Source organism: Mastigoproctus giganteus, chromosome 13, assembly GCF_048544385.1.
Source record: "Mastigoproctus giganteus isolate SK-2022 chromosome 13, ASM4854438v1, whole genome shotgun sequence".
NCBI lineage: Eukaryota > Metazoa > Arthropoda > Arachnida > Uropygi > Thelyphonidae > Mastigoproctus > Mastigoproctus giganteus.
Genome location: NC_143587.1, coordinates 69,116,942 through 69,139,280, shown reverse-complemented (window position 1 = coordinate 69,139,280; position 22,339 = coordinate 69,116,942). Strand labels below are relative to the sequence as shown.

General features: G+C 36.5%; 1 protein-coding gene across 2 annotated transcripts in view; it reads right to left on the bottom strand.

The window, feature by feature from the left end:
• Positions 1 to 22,339, bottom strand: part of wol (Dolichyl-phosphate beta-glucosyltransferase wollknaeuel) — a 117,410-nt gene that overhangs the window by 80,400 nt on the left and 14,671 nt on the right. Inside the window, exons 2-3 of one of the 2 annotated variants that reach the window (XM_090388006.1) lie at positions 12,192 to 12,372; positions 8,441 to 8,487 (exon numbers count right to left, since the gene is read on the bottom strand). In XM_090388006.1, coding sequence (XP_090244132.1) covers positions 8,441 to 8,487; positions 12,192 to 12,372 — 228 coding nt within the window. The remainder of the gene's footprint in view (positions 1 to 8,440; positions 8,488 to 12,191; positions 12,373 to 22,339) is intronic. The other variant, XM_090388007.1, reaches the window with a different exon arrangement.

The following is a 22,339-nucleotide window of genomic DNA, read 5'->3' as shown; positions in this document are numbered from 1 at the left end:
GTTGCCTCTCTAAAATGCTGCTTTAGAAAACAATCATCCAATAAATTCACAAAAGTCTTGATACTGTGTGAATGACAAACCCACAAGTTCCAGTCCATGTCTGCAAAGCTGTTCATTATACTCATCACAGTCATTAGGCCTATAACACACGCCTACTGTCATTTCTGTTCTCCCAGTGCTTATGTCACACCAAACTGCTTCAACATTGCACTGGCTACCCATGTCAACTGGATACACTGACTTAGATTTAATATATGCTTCTTATCTAAGAGGATAACCCTTTCCGACCTGTGCTATCTGTCCTTTCTGATATCTCTACAATGTCTGCATTTGATGACTAAACCAGTACTTTAAGTTCATCAAATTTATTTACTATGCTCCTAGCATTATTGTACATACATGCACCTGATCTTACTATTAGTCACCCTAACACAGCTATGTGTTTGCTTGTTCCGTGAGGACCTCGCAGCTTGCCTTGAAACCCCTGACACCTTGTTTTCCAGGCTGCTGCATATTCCAATAGAAGCACTGCAAAGTCAGTTTCATTTCTGCCTGTGGCTGTATCCCCCCCAACTAGCAGTTTTCCAACACACCTAACACTGTTTCAGTAGCATCAGCAAATATTCCTGCACCCCTTCACCCCTTCTAGTTAAGAAGGGGTGCAGGAATAGCACCCTATTCATCCCATCATTAGTTCATCCCATCCCTGTAGAAATAATCGCTCCTATTAGCAAGCACAGACCACACTGAGAAAAATTCTATAGCATATACCTTGCACAGTCTCTCCAGGGCCAAATCAATTAACAAGGCTCTCATTGTGCACTTACTCCTATCATGTCTGGGAAGAATTGCAGACACTTTCAAATTTAATCCTAACTAATTGCCCTGTAACAACATTGCCCCGTAATCATTAAGTATAGCAGAGCAGAAGTGTCTTTTAACTGGTTGCCAAAATCTTTGGTGCTAGTCATCCATTACCAGCTGTAGAGGGCATAGAGGTTGGGAAATAAGATCAGGCTAGGTTAGCAGTCCAGAAGTCAAAGGTTTGCCTCTTTTTAAGAATGCTCATTGGTATCCAAATTTAGGGGGTCCTAAATGTAGGTTGGAGGTGTTGGCTCATTACCATGTGCATACCAAAACTGATTTCTAGTGCAAGTCTCAGGCACTTTTCTAGCGCCTGAGACTTGTCAGAACATCTACTTGCAAAACAGTATAAAATGAGGGTACAAAGATTTTTTTTTTCTGCAAGAGCTTTTAGTGAGTGGATGCATTTTTTTTTTTTAATGAAAACCCCAAACATGAGAGGTATTAGAACCTATAGTACTTAGTACCGTGCTTGGGTTGGAGGTTGAGAAGACGAAAGAAGATATTTGTTGACATTAGACTTGAACTTCTGTAGACTGCAATTTTCAGGAAATATGTATGAAGGAAGGTTGTTCCAGAAAACAGCAGTTGAATGAATAAATGAGGAAGCTGAAAAGTTGGTTCTGTGGGTTTGAAGTTGGACAGTAAATGGATGTTGGCTGGTGGCGGCACGTGTTTGAATTGTTTTGAAAGAGAGAGCGGGAATTATAGAAGCCAATTCAGAAGAACAGTGCCCATGGAAGTATCTATAGAAGAGGCATGCAGCAGAAACAGTACGTCTATGAGAAAGCAAGTGGAGAGACTCTGTTAGAGATGAATCATTAATTAACCTAACTGCCCTCCTCTGAATGGAATCAAGAAGCCTGAGAGAGAGAGAGTGAGGTTTTGGGGGCACCACCCCAGATGTGGGAACAATGTTCCATAGCAGGGCGGATTTGCGATTTATACAGAGTGAGCAGCTATTTGGAAGAAAAGTAATGCCGAGAGCGAAAGAGAAAACGAAATTTTTTAGATGCAGAGGAAGCAATATTTGTAATGTGCTTGTGCCAAGAGAGATTAGAAGTCAGGGTAATCCCCAAAAGAGATATATCATTTTGCCTAGAAATCGGAGTGTCACCAAAGATAAGCATAGGAGCAGAAGAATCCTTTTTGCGAGATATAAGACAAGACTGAGTTTTAGAAGGATTGAAATCAACTAAGTTGCCTTTGCCCCACAGGAGAATTACCTGGAGATTGGCATTTAGAGAATTAGTAGCAGATTTTGGAGAAGTTGAAGCTGATTGAGCAGGACAAGGTTTCTCAAAATGAAAAGTGGAATACAATGTGCGATTATCGGCAAAACTATGCATTTATCACAAATCAACTGAACTGTAAATGGCAGGTTAAGTACTGCTGAATTCATGTTGGGTTATAATCATTGCAGGAAAGTTATACCTTAGAGGTACCAATACACGACTGAAATTCAGTTTTCATAACTGACAACCATGAGATTGAGAATCTTCCAGATTAGTATACTTGTGGCAATTGTAAGACCACACTTTGAATATTAGTCCAAGTTTGAAGATCACCTAAAAAGACAACTCCTTGTACACGTTCAAAGAGAGATGGTTGAGTGTCAGAAGATGGACCAGTTATTAATGGGACTAATATTATTAGTGGAGTCCCTCAGGGTTCAGTGCTATGCCCTTTATTTTCTCAATATTTATGAATAATATTGCTGAAGGATCAAGCTTATTGACTAAGTTGATACAAAGATTGTCTGCAGTTGATACAAAGATTGAGAGGAAAACCAAGGCATAAATAATACAGCAACATGACAGAAAAATTTGGCTGAGAAGAGGCAATTGAGGTTTAGCACTAGTAAATGCAATTTACTGCATATCTTTAGTAGTATTCCCAGAATAACTTGCCAATTGAGTCATACAACATTCATGGAGGTGGTGAACAAAAGAGACCAAGGGGTAATTATTGTACTGTCCAGCATGGTCTTTGAGCAGTGCAGACAGACTGTTAGGACAGTTCGTGGTTTTCTGTTGATGGTTATATAGGAATTTTGCCAGCAGTGACAAGGAGCTGATCATAACATTGTATATGGCATTGCTCAGGCTGCATCTTGAGTACTGTATACAGATCTGCAAGCCTTATTTAAGAAGGATGTGGACCATTTAGAATGGTTGCAGAAAAGAGCAACCAGATTATTCAAGGACACAAAAGATTACTCTCACCTCAGAAGACTTCAGTTCATTACAGCTCTTGGAAACTAGGTGCCTGCAAGGAGACCTTATTGGAAAGTTTTAAGCTTTAAACGGATTGAGTAAACTAAATGCCGATGTCATCCTTACTCTTTCTTGGACAACACGCATAAAGTGAAATAAATTTAAATTGAAAACAGATAGTTGTAGGACAGATATCTAAACATTTGCTTTCAGCCAAAGAGAGGAGAGATTGACTGTAGGAACAAACTGCATCTGGTGTTGTTGAAGTGGGTAAATCTGAATAAAATTGAAGAAACAATTATTAAAGGGGATAGAAAAGGTGAGGCGGGATACGTTTTTTTTTTTTTTTTGTGACTAATGGCATAAAGCTTGCTTCATTGCAGAATTTGCTGATACTAATACTATATAGATAATACTAATACTAAATGTGACTGACTGCATTTTTCTCTTTAAAAAGGAGCTGAGGTAATTAATTACCGTATTTCTTCGATTCTAAGACGCACTTTTTTTCTCTCTAAAAACGGGGTGCGTCTTAGAATCGATGGCGTCTTACAATCGCAGTTTTTTTTTTTTTTGTGAATTTCCTGCACTTTGCACACGGCACCACGCATTTTTTTTTTTTTTTTTTTTTTTAGTTAGTTGTTGGCACATTGGCTTCTGTGGCCATAATGCACCTCCCAAGGTTTTTGCAGTACTTTGATCCAAGACCGAGGCGGGATTCAAACCCGTGACCTTTGGTTTGCCAGGCAGGCACTTTTACCCACCCAGCTAGTCCGGTCGGCACCACACGTTTTGGTTTTACACAGAAACCCCACTTCCAACTTTGACCGTTATTGCATTCTCCAATTCCACTGGAGAATAAAGTGGCTGTTGTGATTTCACGTGCTTTCAAAACGTGAAGCCACCATTATTTCATTATAGCGGAGTTCACTCAGCGAAAACTAGGAAGTTTTGTTTATATCTTCAAAAGTACGTAAGAAGTGGAGTTACTGTATTTTGTTCATTTTGATCCCTTATTGCACATTAAAATGTTGTTGAAAAGATTGCACTACGAAGCCACATTGAAACGAAAAGTTATTGTGTATGCAAAAGAACATGGAAATAGAGCTGCAGGTTGACATTTTGACATTAGTGAAGTAAATGTTCGTCGTTGGAGAAATGATTGCAATTCCATATTTTTGTGCAAAGCAACAACCAAGTGCTTTACAGGGCCTAAGAAAGGAAGATTTCCACAAGTTGAAGAAGCTGTGACACGATTTGTAATGGAGACATGTTAACATTGAATTTGGACTTGGTTAGAATATACAAACAGAATTAGCATTGATTGACCATATTGGGCAAGAAAGCCATAGCCTTTTGCTGCAGCCAAAAAAAAAAAATAAACTACTGACGTAATACTCTCCTCACATTGGCACCTATCCAGCTGACCTCTGAATTTTCCCAAGCTGACAGCATCAACTACCCAGGGAGCAACTTATTTCAATAATTAACAACTCACTGGCTAAAAGAAAACTTTCTATAATCCAATTAAACCTCTTCCTTCATAATTTGAATTTATGGTCCCTAGCTTTGGAATAATTTAAAACAGTGAAATTTTGCTCTCAATTATTTTGCTTCCTCCTTTCAGATCCTCACAGACCTTAATCAGATCAATAAGGGTCTGAGAATCCAATCTTAAGAGTAACCACTGAAGGTCCAATCTGAAGAATAATTATTGAAGATCCACCCTGAAGAGTAACCATTAATTACAACCTCTGCTTCCTGCCCTGCGGCTACCCTATAATCCATCTAGAAATCTTACCTACAATCCCAACAAAGTTTATACAAACAAGTTCATACAGAGTTCAGAAAAATGGCCATTTCATACAGAGTTCAGAAAAATGGCCATTTCATACAGAGTTCAGAAAAATGGCCATTTCATACAGAGTTCAGAAAAATGGCCATTTCATACAGAGTTATAATCAGTTCAACAGATTGCCAAGTCAAGTTTTATCTAATTGCAAGGTTTTTTTTTTTTTTTTTTTTTTTTTTGGTAGTTGTTGGCACATAGGCTTCTGTGGCCATAATGCACCTCCCAAGGTTTTTGCAGTACTTTGATCCAAGCCCGAGGCGGGAATCGAACCCGCGACCTTTGGGTTGCCAGGCAGGCACTTTACCCACCCGGCTAGCCCGGTCGGCCCTAATTGCAAGGACCATCACAATTAATAATTTCAATTTCAGATATGGTATAGTGCAGCGTTTCCCAAACTTTTTAGTCACGAAACACTTTTCATCTCACAACATATTCATGGAACACTTTCATCTCACAACATATTTACAGAACACTTACGAAACACAAATTTTGAGGGAGCCAAAGAACTGTTTGCTAATATTTTATTACATATGATGCACTGTGTATCGGGCATCTTTATTTCCAACACATGTAAAGCCAAAATTCAAATAACTGTCATTATACTTTTGTTTTGGTCTTTTAGTAGTTGGTTCTTGTTTTTTCACTTCAGATTTTCGGGGAACAAAAGGCTGGGATTGTTCATCTTCACTTTGATGAAGTGTGACAATATTGTGTTCGTTTTCGTCGACCACAGTTGCAATACTAGAAGTACTTTGCTTCTCGTTTTAAAGTTCCTTTTTTCAACCACAAATTCATGGTCACATATTTTAATAATAATATTTCGAAATACTAATAATTATCAAAAAAAAATTATACAAACAAGTGTGTTTAGTTATGATATCGGTTCATTTCCTCCTCTCCTTCAACCCGTATACTCCAGGCTAAATAGCATACGAATGGCATATTAGATCACTACATTGCTACTTTTTCGTAGATGTCATTACATCTAGGCATACTTCTGTATGCAAAAGCCCGCCAAAATAAAGTGTTCCACGGTATATTTGATTACATTTGATTCTGCAGTCTATGCCAGTATATTAATAACCAAAAAAAAAAAGTTAAAAATTATAATGATACAAAAGTGGTGTACACTACAAATTTGCAAAATTTATTTATTTATTTTATTTGTTTAATTATTAATTACGATTTATCACGGAACAGTTTGGGAAACGCTGGTTTAGTGAATGAATTAGCTTCAGAATCACACTGCTCTAAAATTAACACTTCCGTGATATAACTGTTTTGCAAGACCATCAGATTTGGTCTACACAGTGAACACCACTGTGCCTTCAATAAATATTTTTTTATTCAATTCAACTATCTCATTATCAGTACTTAACCGTAGTCATCTATTACCACATTTTTACTATGATTATTTTTTTTGTGCATTTAAAGCACATAAAGTTCCTTCTATGAGTTTCCAATTATTTAAGATTTTTTTTTTCAAGGACATGAAGAACAAAACATATAGGTTTTATATGTAACGGTCTTATTGGTGGTAATAACAACTGATTGACATTTAAGAATATGTCATATCTTCAGTTTTGCTTTATCAGCATTTCATTTGCAAATGCAATCTTCCTGTTATCAAGGTTTCTCTCCTGGTATAACAGTCAAAACAGAATGTATATTATTATTATCATTAGCCATATGGTGCAAGGAAGCCTGAGGCTTTTGCTGCACCAGCCAAAAAAAAAAATTCTGAGTTACCCTGAGAGAGAGAGAGAGAGCCAGAAGGGAATCACTAAGAAAGAGAAGAATTATGATCAGGATCCTGGGTGTGCCAAGCCTGTACTCACCAGATGTGAGCCCCATAAGAACACACTCAAGTTGTTCACGGCAGAACCACTCCAGGCAAACTAAATGGATAGGCCTGGTTATGCAGTATGCAATAACTAAATGAAGACAGTTAAAGGTGTATCAGAAAATTAAAATTATGAAGCTGACTGGTCTTGTAGAGTTCCATACAATCAAGAATGGCTCAAGATATGTACTGAGAATGTAATTACACACATGTACTGAGAGTACAGGGATGCCTAGGGCAATAAGATTAGGCAATTTCTGGCAGTTTAATACTGGGTAGGATCCCCAAACTCCATTTTGCATAAGCTAAATGAAATTTTATGAGAGTGCTGCATATAATGATCAAATAAAAAATAAAATATATCAAAAATTAAATGTATTTTATATTTCTAAATAATAAATTCTACCTGTTTTTACCTTAAAGAAATTATATTATAAAAAATAAATCTATCTCAAATATATGAATTCCATGATTTATATTCTAATGAAAAAAATATACAGTCGATTCCAGTTATTTGGGACACATCGGGACTAGTGCATTTTGGCCTGATTAAGCGGCTGCCCTAATTATCCGAAGTTTCACGTAAAAAAAGTTAAAAATACAATGGACCTCTGCTTTACAATTGGTTCACTGTACAATCAAACCACATTACGATGGAGTCACCATAGTAAAGTACCATTCACTATACGATGTAGTAGCCGGTCATTGTGGTCACATTTGGGAATTGAATTTTAATTCTATTAAACAGCGATTCTAATTAGCGAAAATAGGAGGAATATTATCCACAGGCTATAAAAGTAAAGATATATTAAGCACAAATTTACCCTTTATTACCTTACCAATTAAAAAATTAAATGATACCCGAAAATCGGAAGAATATACGTGATAATCGGAATAATTAATACGTACTGTAATATGTACATACTAACTAGTTGACATTTCTGTTCACTGACATTTGTGGGTGGGGTTAAAATGTAAAAAGATAAGTAATCAATAACAAAGAACTCGGCACACACAAATTGCAAGTAACATGATATGCGCACGGAAAACAGAGTAACAAGTTACGAAGCTTTAAAAATAGGAATGAAGAGAAGATTCTGAAAATTAATTTTTTTATATGATTGAAGATTCCATGGAAGTGTAAACACATTTCACCATAATAACCCACAATTCCAGCTGCCAGTATTATCGCAAATTCAATAAGATCGAGTTTACTATCCATTTATGATAGATTGCACTAACAGAAAAGCCCAATAAACAGGTGACTGTTAATTGTTTTATGATTGTGACCTCCAGAAATCCGACCAAACCATGTGGTTCGGTAGGAGACAATCGTAGGGTAATCTCCAGTGCTACTGTCTCCTGCGCCGATTAAACGGCATGTTGTTCCAATCAAGCGAAATAAATCCTGGCTATTTTCTCGATTGGGTTCTGTTTTTTTAAGATTTGCCACCGGTTAAACGGCTGCCCCGATTAACCAGTGGCCCAAAGAACCGGAATCCACTGTATATTTTTTAAAGCAATTAAAAATTTTATTCCCACTGCTTTTGTCAAATTTATTTTGCCTTTAATTTAAAATATGATAAGCAGTCTCAGTCTCTCTCCTTCCTTAATTTAAGGTCATATATGCCTATTGAGAAAAATATGAATAAAAATTGTTCTTACCTTCCTATCTTCTAAATATTGTAGGCACTCATTTAGCATAGGGGTTACTGAAATTTAAGTGCATAGACATTAATTTGAAGAAATAAAATTGAAGAAATATAATATGAAGAAATAAAATTTGTTTACAAAATTATGCAGCCAAATACAATTTGTTTATTTATAATATAACTAAAAGCAAAATAAAAAATTAATAAAAATAACTGATAAGAGAATATGCAAGTTGGCAAAAAGCAAGAAAAAAAAATCAGACAAGAAGAAAAATCCAAAATGAGAGTGGAAAATATTTCAGTATGTATTCAAAAATTACATAGTGTTATAATTACATGTATACAAAATCAAGCTGCAATGGTTACTGAAGAGAAAAATGGATTAATTTGATAAAAAAAAAAAACAAAAAAAACAGCAGATCAGAGGAAAATAAAAAAGAATTTGAAACAGAGCTGAAGAATATATGTATAAAATAAAATAGGGATGGTACAATGAAAAATCTGTTAATGATGTCTCCTTACACATAGATCCAGCTTTATGACAGGATGCTTACATTTTATATATATAGGGGTAATAAAATAGAAACAAACAGTAATTTGTAATAGCTTTTTATTAACCTTTAACCGGACACATCAGTATTTTTTGAGGATCACACAGGCACTTGGAAAAATTTATCCCGTTTATAACTTTAAAAATTAGCAAGAAATAATTCAAACTGTTCACTTTTTTATTCCACCTTTAATTTCAATCTGTTATGAACACAACAGTGTGAAATCCATTTTTTATATTGAAAATGTATTTTTATTTTTTTTTAAATAAAACTCCCTCTGCAGCACTTTAGAAATGTGCTTTTTACATTTTTTTTTTTTAATCATCTCTTTTATTTCAGCAAGCAAAATGTAAATTGAAAAACACACTTTTTTAAATAACTGGATGCCAGCCAGACTCTTCCATGACATGAAACTAGAGTATAATATTTGGAGGTGCTGCCATAAAATATACACTGAGTGGACAGAAATCATGGAATACCTATCTAGTAACAGGTGAGCCCACCTCTCGCCCAGATAAGGGCAGTCGCATGGCGAGACACTGAGTCCACTAGTTCATGAAAGTGTTCCACAGGTATTTCCATCCATGTTTGCTGCCACTGTCCATAATTCCATTGCATTCCTGGGTGGAGGATCCAAAGCTCAAACAGACCTTTCCACAGCATCCCAAAGATGCTCCACAGGGTTTCTGTCCAGTAAACTGGGAGGCCATTCCATAGTGGTAAAATCTGCGGAATGCTCTTCAAACCATGTTCTAGTCACCACGGTTCTGAGGGGAGGCACATTGTCCTGCTGGAAAAGTCCATTGCCCTGTGGGTGCACAATTACCATGAAGGGATGCATATGGTCTGCAAGGATGGACACAACCTGGAACATTCAGATATGCATCCAGACGTACGTCTGGATGCATATCTGAATGTTCCAGGTTGTGTGCCAACGTGTGCCAGTTGAACATGCCCCAAACCATTACTGTGAAAAAGAAGATCATCATCTCTTCCACCTTCCTTCAACTGAACAGATGCCTTGAAGAAGCAAAATTAATTCCCTGGGAAGTTCTTGAATTTTTTGTCCAGGGAAGTTCCTGTCCACCTGCCTGAACAGTTCCTTGTTGACATGACAGGTACATAGCTTCGTGCAGTTTCCGCCATATGTGCACCCTCCAGTCTGCTTGAAACAACTGGAATTGGGACTCATCAGACGAGGAGACCCATCTCCAATCATCCAAGGTCCAGTGCCGATGTTCTTTCGCCCAGTTGAGGCATGGTGTTAGCAATGGGACTCTAGTGGGTTGGCAGCTCTCATAACCTACTGCGGCTAATGATCGCCGATGGTCTTGTTGGAGATATTACTGGCACCTCCCTCGTTGAAGTCAGAGTGAAAGTTGAAAGTGTGTGTGTGTGTGTGTATGTATGTATGTATACAGGGTGTTTCAGTTAAACGTTTCAGAACTTCTAAGAGGGGTAGGGTACATCCTGACAACTCGAAATCATATAGCAATGTGGGTCGGAAATGCTTTCCTGAAGCGGTGTTGTACACAGAAGCACCATAAAGAAAAGAGACCGTAAGTGAGAAATCGTTTTAATAATACATGAAAAGAAGCAAAAGATACATGGATTAAAGTAAGTGTTCGAAGTTTCTTCAACCTCGTATTGCTTTCGCACAGTGGTACCTTGGAAAATGTGCTACAAATCCCCTTTTTCCTGCTGAAGTGTTGTTTTCCGATGAGGCAACCTTCACAAGGGAAGGAATTTTCAACACGTATAACGACCATATCTGGGCGGTCGAGAACCCGAATGCAATACGACGTCGTGCAGCACAGATTCGATTTTCGGTCAATGTATGGGCCGGTATTATGGGAGATCACCTCATCGGACCTTACCTGTTACCGTGTCGTCTAACCGGACCTATCTACTTGATCTTTCTGCAGCAAGTATTGCCACAACTTTTGAGAGATGAACAGATTTCTGCATCGACGCAACAGACAATGTGGTTCCAACACGATGGAGCCCCTGCCCATTATAGCGGAGATGTTCGTAACTACCTGGATGTCACATTTGGTCAACAGTGGATCGGACGTGGTGGTCCCGTGCGTTGGCCTGCTCGGTCACCCGACCTATCATGTCTTGATTTTTATTTCTGGGGTCATATGAAATCGCTAGTTTATGACACCCCTGTTGACAATGCTGAGGAGCTGGTTGCAAGAATCGCAGTAGCTGCCGAAGAAATTCGAAATTCGCCTGGAGTATTCCAGAATGTTCGGATGTCCATGCGTCGGAGATGTGAGGCGTGCATTGTAGCCCGTGGAAGAAACTTCGAACACTTACTTTAATCCATGTACCTTTTGCTTCTTTTCATGTATTATTAAAACGATTTCTCACTTACGGTCTCTTTTCTTTTTATGGTGCTTCTGTGTACAACACCGCTTCAGGAAAGCATTTCCGACCCCACATTGCTATATGATTTTGAGTTGTCAGGATGTACCCTACCCCTCTTAGAAGTTCTGAAACGTTTAACTGAAACACCCTGTATATATATATATATATATATATATATATATATATATATATATATATATAATGAATTTCTTACCACAATGACTAAACAGGATAAACAAAACTAATTTTAATAGTAAAAATTAAATAAAATTTACAATTTTAACTACATCCATAAAATAATCACAGAAGGAACAAGATATAAATAAATATGAAAAACAATATGCACTAATTAGAAAATTGCATTGGAATACCAATGTCTTACCAAGTAATATAAAAATAAAATAAGTGATAAAATACACAAAATTACACAAAGAAATTTTTGTTTTTGCTCTGTGAAGATGAAAAAAAATTTTTTGAAAACTGTGGAGTTAGTAAATAAAATTATTAAAATGTACAGATATTAAATTTAATATCTGTTTATCAAATTTTTATATTTTCAAATAAATTTTTTTTATTATTTTTCAAATAATTTTCAGATAAATTTCAAATATTTATCAAATTAAATAAATTTATCCATGTACAGATATTAAATATATTTAAAGGTGACTAAACATGGGGATAATTTATGCTCTAAGCTCTTCCACATCCTCAAAATGTATTACCAGGCTTTACAAAAATTCTTAACAGCAATACTTCCTGAATCATTGTTAATACAAGAAAATCTGCACCAATAATTCAAAATATTCTTTAACAATTGCATTAACTATATAATTTTCTTACACCGCTTTTCTTCATTAAAAGCTGGAATGACTACCGACAACTCCACTGAAGGATTATCGCTTATATGTGGAAAGGAATGTTTTGTTCCATGATTGTCTAGCGGATTGATATAAGTTTTCTCTTCTTCAAAGAATAAAATTGTAGGCAATGGAGTGCTTGTCATATATAGTATCACACAAAACTATATTCAAATTAAAAAAAAAAAAACTGATTATAGTTTATCTTAATATATACTTACAGATATATTAAAAAATGAGCACAGAAGGAACTAGATATAAATAAATATGAAAAACAATATGCACTAATTAGAAAATTGTATTGGAATACAGTACCATGGAAATTGCAAAAAAACTCCAAATCATTTACTCAGTCTCTATAAATGCTGTGCCAGAACCTTAGAGTAATTATACGAAAATAATAAGGGAAAGCTTTTCTTGAATACTGTGTTTTGTAATAAACACAATCAATTACAGAATATTCAGAGATTACAATGTCCTCCTCAAACTTCTACACAAACCTTCAAATTAATAATTATCAATAGCAAAATGCCTAAATATCAATAGTTGGCTGCTGCTTCGCTCAAAAACAATTTGTGACCATTGAGTTTGGATGAGTAATGTGAGGTTTGCAGAATGTTCTGAGTAATGTGCACTCCAAACTTTGTTTATATATATATATGATAATATTAAAAGAATAAAAATAATTAAAATTATTGAAATATCTTTTAAAATTGAGATTAGAAGCAATAAAAAATTATACAAAAAATTCTTTACACATACAGACATTCATATCTATTAAGAAAAAATAAACAGAAAAGTTAAAACTTAAATTTGTAAGAATCATTTGTTACATTTTATACACAAAATAATTTTCTTGTCCTGGCAAACTGCCTGTACCATTTTATGCAGATCATGCTACTGTTGTGATCCTGGCCCTGGGACAAAAATTTACCCAATAACTGCTTTTATATTATGAGGAGCAATTCTGCTCACAAATATGTTGATACGTAAACATATAAATAATTTTATGTTAGGAGATCTACCAACTGAACTGAGCTGAGAGAAGTCAAGGGCAACCAACATTAACAGTGTTGTCATTATTATTGGTGCAAGGAAGCCTGTGGCTTATGCTACACTAGCCAAAGAAAAAAAATGTGAGTTACCCTGAGAGAGAGAGACAGAGAGAGAGAGAGGAATCACCAAGAAAAAGAAGAATGATGATATCAGCTCAGGACCCTGGATGTGCCATGCCCATACACCAGGTATGAGCCCCTGGGGTTATTAGAAAGATATCTCAAAATTAAATTTTGGGCTGCACTTGCACCCCACATTATTCATCCTGGGTTAATGTTGAGGTATCACCTGCCAAGTTTTGGACAGACTAATCTTGATAGTTTGGCCCAGATGAACTCAGAAAGTTCTTTGTGTCAGTGATCCTTATTATTATTAGCCATATGGTGCAAGGAAGCCTTAGGCTTATGCTGCACCAGCAAAAAAAAATATCTGAATTACCCTGAGAGAGAGAGAGAGAGAATGATGATATCCAGCTCAGGACCCTGGATGTGCTAAGCCCATACTCACCAGATGTGAGCCCCTGGGATTATTAGAAAGATATCTCAAAATTAAATTTTGGGCTGCACTTGCACTCATCCAGGGTTAATGTTGAGGTATCACCTGCCAAGTTTTGGAAAGACTAATCTTGATAGTTTGGCCCAGATGAACTCAGAAAGTTCTTTGTGTAGTGATCCTTATTATTATTAGCCACATGGTGCAAGGAAGTCTTAGGCTTATGCTGCACCAGCAAAAAAAAAAAATAATAAAATAAAATAAAGAGAGAAAGAGAGAAAAGTAAAAAGGAATCACCAAGAGAAGAATGATGATATCCAGCTCAGGACCCTGGGTGTGCCAAGCCCATACTCATCAGATGCCCCTTGTCTTATCAGCAGGAACAGCCTAACAATTATGTGCATATTAGTAGATTACAAAATCTACAACAACAATAGTGTGTGTATATGTATGTATATATACAGGGTGATTCACTACCAGTGCAACAAACTTGTGGGAGGTGGGGGGGGCACAAAGACGAATCGGAATCACATAGCATTGCAGGGTCCGAAATGCCTTCATCATGCGGTAGAGGACGTTGAACAGGAGGTAGCGTGAACAGCGATCCTGCTGGAAGTCAGCATTTGTGAACCGGTTCCCGAGGCAGTAGGATGGACGAGTGTTCAAATGTTGAACTGGCCGACATGCACCTCGCATATGGAGCTGCGGACTGTAATGGACACGCCGCTCTGCGCTGTACCAGGAATGTTTCCTGCACAGGCGTGCTCCTCATCATACGATTTTCGCACGTGTGCACAGAAGGTAAAGTGAGACTGGTTGTTTCACGAGAGGTACCATGAATCGAAAGCGAACGACGAGGACGCCAGACAATGAGGAGAATGTCCTACGTCTTGCAGAAAGCAATCCGAGTACAAGTACTCGCGCGATAGGCCAACAATTTGATATTTCCCAATCCACTGTATGGAGGATACTGTCAACAAACCAAATGAGTTCATACCATCTGCAACGCGTCCAATCATTGGAGCCTGTGGATTATCCACGCCGGAGGACTTTTGCTACTTGGTTTCTTCAACAGAAACGGTTCGCAAATCTGACTTCCAGCGGGATCGCTGTTCACGCGACCTCCCGTTCAACATCCTCTACCACATGACGAAGGCATTTTGGACCCTGCAATGCTATGTGATTCCGATTCGTCTTTGTGCCCCTACACCTCCTGCAAGTTTGTCGCACTGGTAGTGAATCACCCTGTATATATGTGCGCGCACACACACACACACATAAACGGGGGTGGTTCAATAAAGAATCGCCCTGACCTAGCTGCAAAGGTACTGGCGTGTTGATTCTTGGCACAGGTTTTAGTCCTTCTCTACATAGCCACCATGCAGATTTACACATTTTTCCCATTTTTCGATGGATGAGGCTACGGATACCATTTTTGTAGAAGTGGTGAGGTTGGTCTTTGAACCATGACTCTGTTGCAGAAATGAGTGTCTCGCTGCCAGGGAAGTGGGTCCCCCGAAGAAATGATTTGAGGAAAGGAAACAAGAAGTCCGATGGTGCAAGATCGGGTAAGTAGGCTAGATGGTGCAGTATTTCATATCCACAAGTGGCCGCTTGTGTTGTTGCAATTTCAGAAGTGTGAACTGGGGCATTGTCTTGAAGCATTCTCACACCTTTGGACAGCATGCCACACCTACATGTTTTGATTTTCTTCCGTAATATTGTGAATAAGTTGGCATAATTGGCACCTGTAATTTTTCTACCTTTCGGCAGGTAATCAGTTATTATTACGCCTTTCTCATTCCAAAACATTGTCAGCAAGACATTTCCTGCAGAAACTTGGACCCTTGCCTCCTGGGGGGGGGGGGAAACCATGATGTCGCCATTCCGTGGACTGCTTTTTACTTTCAGGGTCGAAATGGTGTATCCAACTTTCATCCTGATTGATTAGATGAGAGAAAAAGTCTTCCTCATTTTTTTTGGCACAGGGCTAACAACTCATGATTTCTATTGTCGATCAGCCTTCTGGAAACCAGTCAATAATTGGGAAATCCATCTTGCACTCAATTTCCGTAAATGGAGTTGGTCATGAAGGACTGTTTCAACAGAGCCCACACTAATCTTCATCTCCTGGGACAATTCACACACAGATATCCAGCGATCTTCCATGATTAACGACTCCGCTTTTCTGATCGTGCGGTCATCAATGGCTGAATGGGGATAACCTGGAATGGGCTCAGATTCTAGCGATGTCCAACCACACCTAAATTGTCTATGCCAGTGCTTCACACAATGCCATAGGATGGGGCTTAATCCTTATATACAGCAGTAAATTTCCCGTGGATTTCTTTAGGAGATTTCCCTTTCAAGAACAGATACCGGATTACAGCTGTGGCTTCAACTTTGTCCATGATGCTACTTTGTCACACATTCAGCTCTGTAAGAGAAAAACAAATTAAGACACAGGGCTGAAATTTTACACCTTTAGTACAGAGATATGTATGATGCTACAAACAAAATATCATGACTCTGTGATATGTGGAAGCAGGTGAGGGCGATTCTTTATTGAACCACACACTCACACACTGTTACTATGAAAATGCCATAATCAATTATTTTCATTTTGAAAATAATGAACCATTTTCATTAAGGTTCTCTATGTTCATCACTACATTTCATTCCAAGGATTCATTGCTATCTCTAGAATTTCAAGCTAGTTAAAACATCATTGTTACACTATTATAAATGCCTTGAGTCTCACAATAAGTAAAATAGCAAATGTTTTTATAAGGCAATCATTTTAGGCCCTCATTTTAGGAAGGATGTAGAATTGCTAGAACAAGTACAGAGAAGGGCAACAAGATTGGTGAGGGAAACGAAGGGGTTCTCTTATCAAGAAAGGCTTAAGTTCTGCAAATTGCAGCATCTGGAGACTAAGTACCTGTGAGGTGATCTGATTGAGGTGTATAAGGCCTTGAATGGTTTGAGCAGGCTCAATGCTGTTAGGATTATTCCTCTTGCTTAGATTACAATCCTGAGGGGGCATAAATTCAAACTGAGGAAAGACAGTTGTAGAATAGATGTGTAGAAATTTGCTTTTTGCCAGCGAGTAGTTGATTGCAAAAACAAACTTCCATCTGTCATCGTGGAAGTCGATAGCTTAAATAAATTCAAGGAAGAATTGGACAGACTTTTAGAGCAAATGGATGGGTGAAATGGGAAGTGTTTTTTTTTTTTTTTTGGCTGATGCTGTATAAGCTTGCTTTCTTGCATCATATGCCTTTACTAATGCTAATATACCAAATTTATCACTTAATCTAGGTGGATTTTTAAAAATTAAAAATAATTTAAAATATTTTATTTTTTTTAAAATTATTTAATATATATATATATATATATATATATAAAAAATTGATACTGGAAGGTGGCAATTAAGAAAAATTTTTTATTGTTAACAGCCACTTTTGTAACACACAGCATGTTCACAATAAAATCTCAATCTAATACTGTCATTAGTTTGTAGTTAAAGTAAATTAACACAAACTAAGAAATTTCATTCTTGAAACAAAAAATTTTGAAGAAAACCATTTAGCTAAATCTAATCAGACTTCTGTAACTGACTATGTGTCAAGCTTTGTAAGATATTTTGACTTTAAGCAATAAGTTAAATATGCTTTATCACACAGGATGTATTTAGCTGAAAAGGGGATAAGAAATTCAAATGCTTTATCACAAAACAGCAGACAGGCTTTCTTCTAGCTCAATCAAAGAAGCTCATTTGAGACATGTCTTCAACCAAATTTTTAACTGAAAATCAACTGAAACATCTCTCCGACAAATCAATGGTTGTTGCTGGTCAAGTTTTATGTATAGAATTTAAAATCAATCATTAAAATTTCCTATCACGTTTCGGTTTTACGATATAGTTAGATAACTGGATTCTGTACAAAAATATCATTACTGTTTGAAATACAATTTCAAAGACGTTTACCTCAATATGATACATAGAACACTTCCATATGATACTCTCCAGAAATTAAAACAAAAACAATTAAAAAATCAAATCTTACATTATAGTAAGAAATAATTAACAATAATTAAAAATCAAATGAACACAATTAAAAATTAAGTAAAAAATTAACAAAAAAATTGCAAAACGATTTTCCTTCTTGAAGCTGACAATGCTTTTCGACCATATGTCGTGATCACGGGAATGAAAATTACCAAATAGGGGTGAGGTGGAACTTAAATAAGGATTATTTGTCTTCGACCATGAATCAGAGATTAGAAATAGCCGGCAAACATTAACAGAATTCTCATGTACTTTAATTTCAACGGTTTCTGCAATTAATAGTTTCGTGTAATTACGTTGGATACTAAGTATTTTGGCCTCATTAAATAAAAAGTATGTTTTTCATTAACGGCATGAAATGCTAATTCTGATGGTGCTGAACGAGAAGCACGAACTGCGGCAGCATGTTGATTAACATGCGGAATCACATTGATTAAAATGCATTCAGAGGAAACCGCGTGGAACCCTGATAAGATGAGTCACACTCACCGCAAGAAATGTTGTATACTAGGTCATTCATTTGTGTTGCAAATGAGGAAAGGACTGAGTAACTGTTCAGTATAGTGTGTAATTTCCGTATTGGCCTGGCTACAATTTTAAATTCGGTATCTTTAAAGAATCTGTTAAGTTGTTTGTGCCACTGTTCAACATATGAGACAGAAATAAAGTATTTTTTGATATTATCATTGTTGGTTGGCATATTTTTTTGTATTCTATCCTTAGCTTGTACCCTAATTCTGTATTGTAGCAAGTGGGTAAGGTAAACCCTGTTTAAGAATCTGCTGGTTAATACTTGTATTTCTGAGCCCAAAGCAGATTCTGTCGTTGAATATTTATAAGCATTGAGAAATTGATTAAAGATAATCGTTGAGAGATAGATCTCCGATATTAGGCCACTCATGCTTAATCCCATTGGCAAACCAAAAATTTGTTTGTATGCTTTGTCTTGTAAGGTGATATAGTTGGCTTCAACTAAGAGTTTAAATAAGTGAAAAATTTCCTTAATAGGAAGCATCGTATAATTAATTGGTATCAAGTTATTATTTAACATATCCCAAAGAATATCTAATGTGTATTCAATGTTTACATTCATATATAACGAGGTAACATCTAGTGAGAATAAATTATCATTACCACCAAGTCTACAGTCCTTAAGGTTATTAAATAGTGTATCGTAGTTCTTAATCCCAAATTATATCGCCTGTCTAAAGATTTTATAATGCTATATACCGCCGTAGCCTAGTGGTCAGGCGCACAGGTGCATCAAGTACACGTGCCTTGAGTGACTAGGGTTCAAGACCGTGACTGCTGAATACGGTGCTGTTTCTTGTATTCTGTGTATCTTGTAAACTCCTCTGACCGTTTGGTCGTCCCGGAGTATAAATAGAAAATTTTTTTATTTTACATGTGTGGCCAAGGATGAAAATGCCGAGTTTCTGTAGGAAACAATAGGCCAAACAGAAAATCTGATCTTATGTAATTTTACCTGACCGAAACGTGCAGAAATATTGTATGTTCTGGCCTTCAATTCATTATAAGTATATAAACAAATTTTTGGTTTGCCAATGGGGTTAAACCTGAGTGGCCTAATATTGGAGATCTATCTCTCAACGATTGAATGTATATATTTGACACCTTTTCTACTATGGGAGGTATTTAGACAATGTTCTAGTCATAACCGATAGTAGCACTATCCAAGACATTTTACATTCATTTAATAATATTCATTCTAGACTCAAATTTACATTGGAGAGGGAGAATACGGATACTAAGTCATTAAATTTTCTAAATTTCACGCTTACTCAGGACGTGAATAAAATCCAATTTAACATCTATCGAAAACCTACAAACACTGGTATACTTCTGCAATTATAACAACTATCACAAAAGATCTATTATCTTTAATCAATTTGTCAATGCTTATAAACATTCAACAATGGAATCTGCTTTAGGCTCAGAAATACAAATATTAACCAGCACATTCTTAAACAGGAGTTACCCACTTGCTACAATAGACAGAATTGGGGTACAAGCTAAGGACAGAATACAAAAAAATACACCAACTAACAATGGTAATATCAAAAAATACTTTGTTTCTGTCCCATATGTTGAACAGTGGCACAAACAACTTAAAAGATTCTTTAAAGATACCGAATTTAAAATTGTAGCCAGACCAATAAGGAAATTACACACACTACTGAACAATCGCTCAGTCCTTTCACGTTTTCAACACAAATAAATGATCTAGTATACAATATTTCTTGCAGTGATTGCGACTTGTCTTATCAGGATTCTACACGGTTTCCTCGGAATGCGTTTTAATCAACGTGATTCCGCATGTTAATCAACACGCGGCCTCAGTTCATGCTTCTCGTTCAGCACCGTCAGAATTAGCCTTTCATGCTGTTAATGAAAAACACTTTTTTGTTTAATGAGGCCAAAATACTTGTGTCCAATGTAATTATATGAAACTATTAATTGCAGAAACCGTCAAAATTAAATTACATGAGAATTCTGTTAATGTTTGACAGCCATTTCTAATCTCCGACTCATGGTCCTTTACGTGCATGTGCGAAGACAAATAATCCCTATTTAAGTTACATGCTCAGCCCTATTCGGTAATTTTCATTCCTGTGATCATGACACATGATCAAAAGGCATTGTCAGCTTCAGGAAGGAAATTGTTTTCCAATTTTTTACTTAATTTTAATTGCGTTAAATTGATTTTTAATTGTGTTCGTTTGATTTTTAATTATTGTTAATTATTTCTTATTGTAATGTAAGATTTTCGGTTTTTTAATTGTTTTCATTTTCATTTCTGGAGAGTATCAGTATCATATGGAAGTGTTCTACATATATCGAAGTAAACTTCTCTTATCCTTTTACAAATATTAATTTATTATACCATTCAACTGTTCAATATATAGTGTATGATAAGCTACACCAAAACAATTCACCTTCTGTTCAAATTTACCAATTGCTTTTACTGTTTTTAGGTTAATGCATTGTTAAAATGGAGAAGACAAAGCACAGAACTTGTGACAATCACCCAGACAACTTCTGCTATGTTTGTGGACGCTTAACCCCAAAAACTCAGAGGAAGAAAATATACAATGTCACACAAAAGTTGCATATTCATTGTACTTCAGCTGCAAGATTGGTGACCAAGAAAAAAATTGGGCTCCACATATCTGTTGTATTATGTACAATGAACTTAAGGCTGTGGTTATATGACAAGCTAAGAGCATTACCTTTTGCCATCCCTATGGTGTGGTGCAAGCCCAAGAATCAATTCAATGACTGCTATTTCTGCATGACAAAAATAAAAGGTATTTCCAAAAAGAGCAAGTACTGCATCAAATATCCAAATATCTCATCAGCAATTAGGCCAGTGCCACATGGTAAAGAACTGCCAGTACCTGTGCGACCAAAATCTTGGAGTATTGGAAGTAGTGATGAAGGTACAGAAGAAATCGTTTTACCAGATGTTGCAGAACCATGTACTTCATATGATTTGGACTACAAGCCACAAAAAGAAAAGGCCCCACACTACATTGAACAAGAAGAATTAAGTGACTTGACCAGAGACTTGGGCTTACCCAAAGAGAAGGTTGAATTACTCAGATACAGACTACAACAGTGGAACTTACTTGCCAAAGGTACAAACATTACAATATACCGTAAGCGAAATGAAGAGTTTTCAAGATATTTTGCAATGGAAAACAATGTTTGTGTCTACAAAGACGTCACTGGTCTTATGCAGGAACTGAACATTGATCACAATACCTCTGAATGGTGTTTGTTTGTTGATGCATCAAAGCTAAGTTTGAAAGCAGTATTGCTTCATAATGGAAATACTTTCCCATCAATTCCTCTTGTTCATGCTGTTGGCCTGAAAGAAACTTACGATAATATATCCCAGATTCTTGCTGCTATACGTTACAATGACTATGGTTGGAATATTTGTGGTGATCTCAAAGTGACTGGACTGCATGTTGGGTTGCAAGGTTGTTTCACTAAATACTGTTGTTTTCTGTGTTTGTGGGATAGTCGTGCAACACCCAAACACTACTTCGTACAACACTGGGACAAGAGAGATGAATATATTCCCGGCAAAAGCAATGTAAGGTATGTTCCATTGGCTGATGCACAAAAAGTTTTTCTTCCCCCTTTACACATCATGCTTAAATTGGTTAAAAATTTCATGAAGGCACTGGATAAAGAAAGCAGAGGATTTGCATATTTACTGAAAATGTTTCCAAATTTATCTCATGCAAAGCTGAAGGAAGGAATTTTCATAGGTCCTCGAATAAGAAAGCTTCTAAAAGATGAAGAATTTCAAAGAAACCTAAATGATGTTGAACTGGCTTCATAGAGATCTTTCAAGGCTGTGGTACACCAATTCCTCAGAAAGAGAAAAGAAGAGAACTATGAGCAACTGGTGACAAACTTGCTGAAATGTTACAAGAACATGGAGTGCCGAATGTCATCGAAAATGCATTTCCTTCATT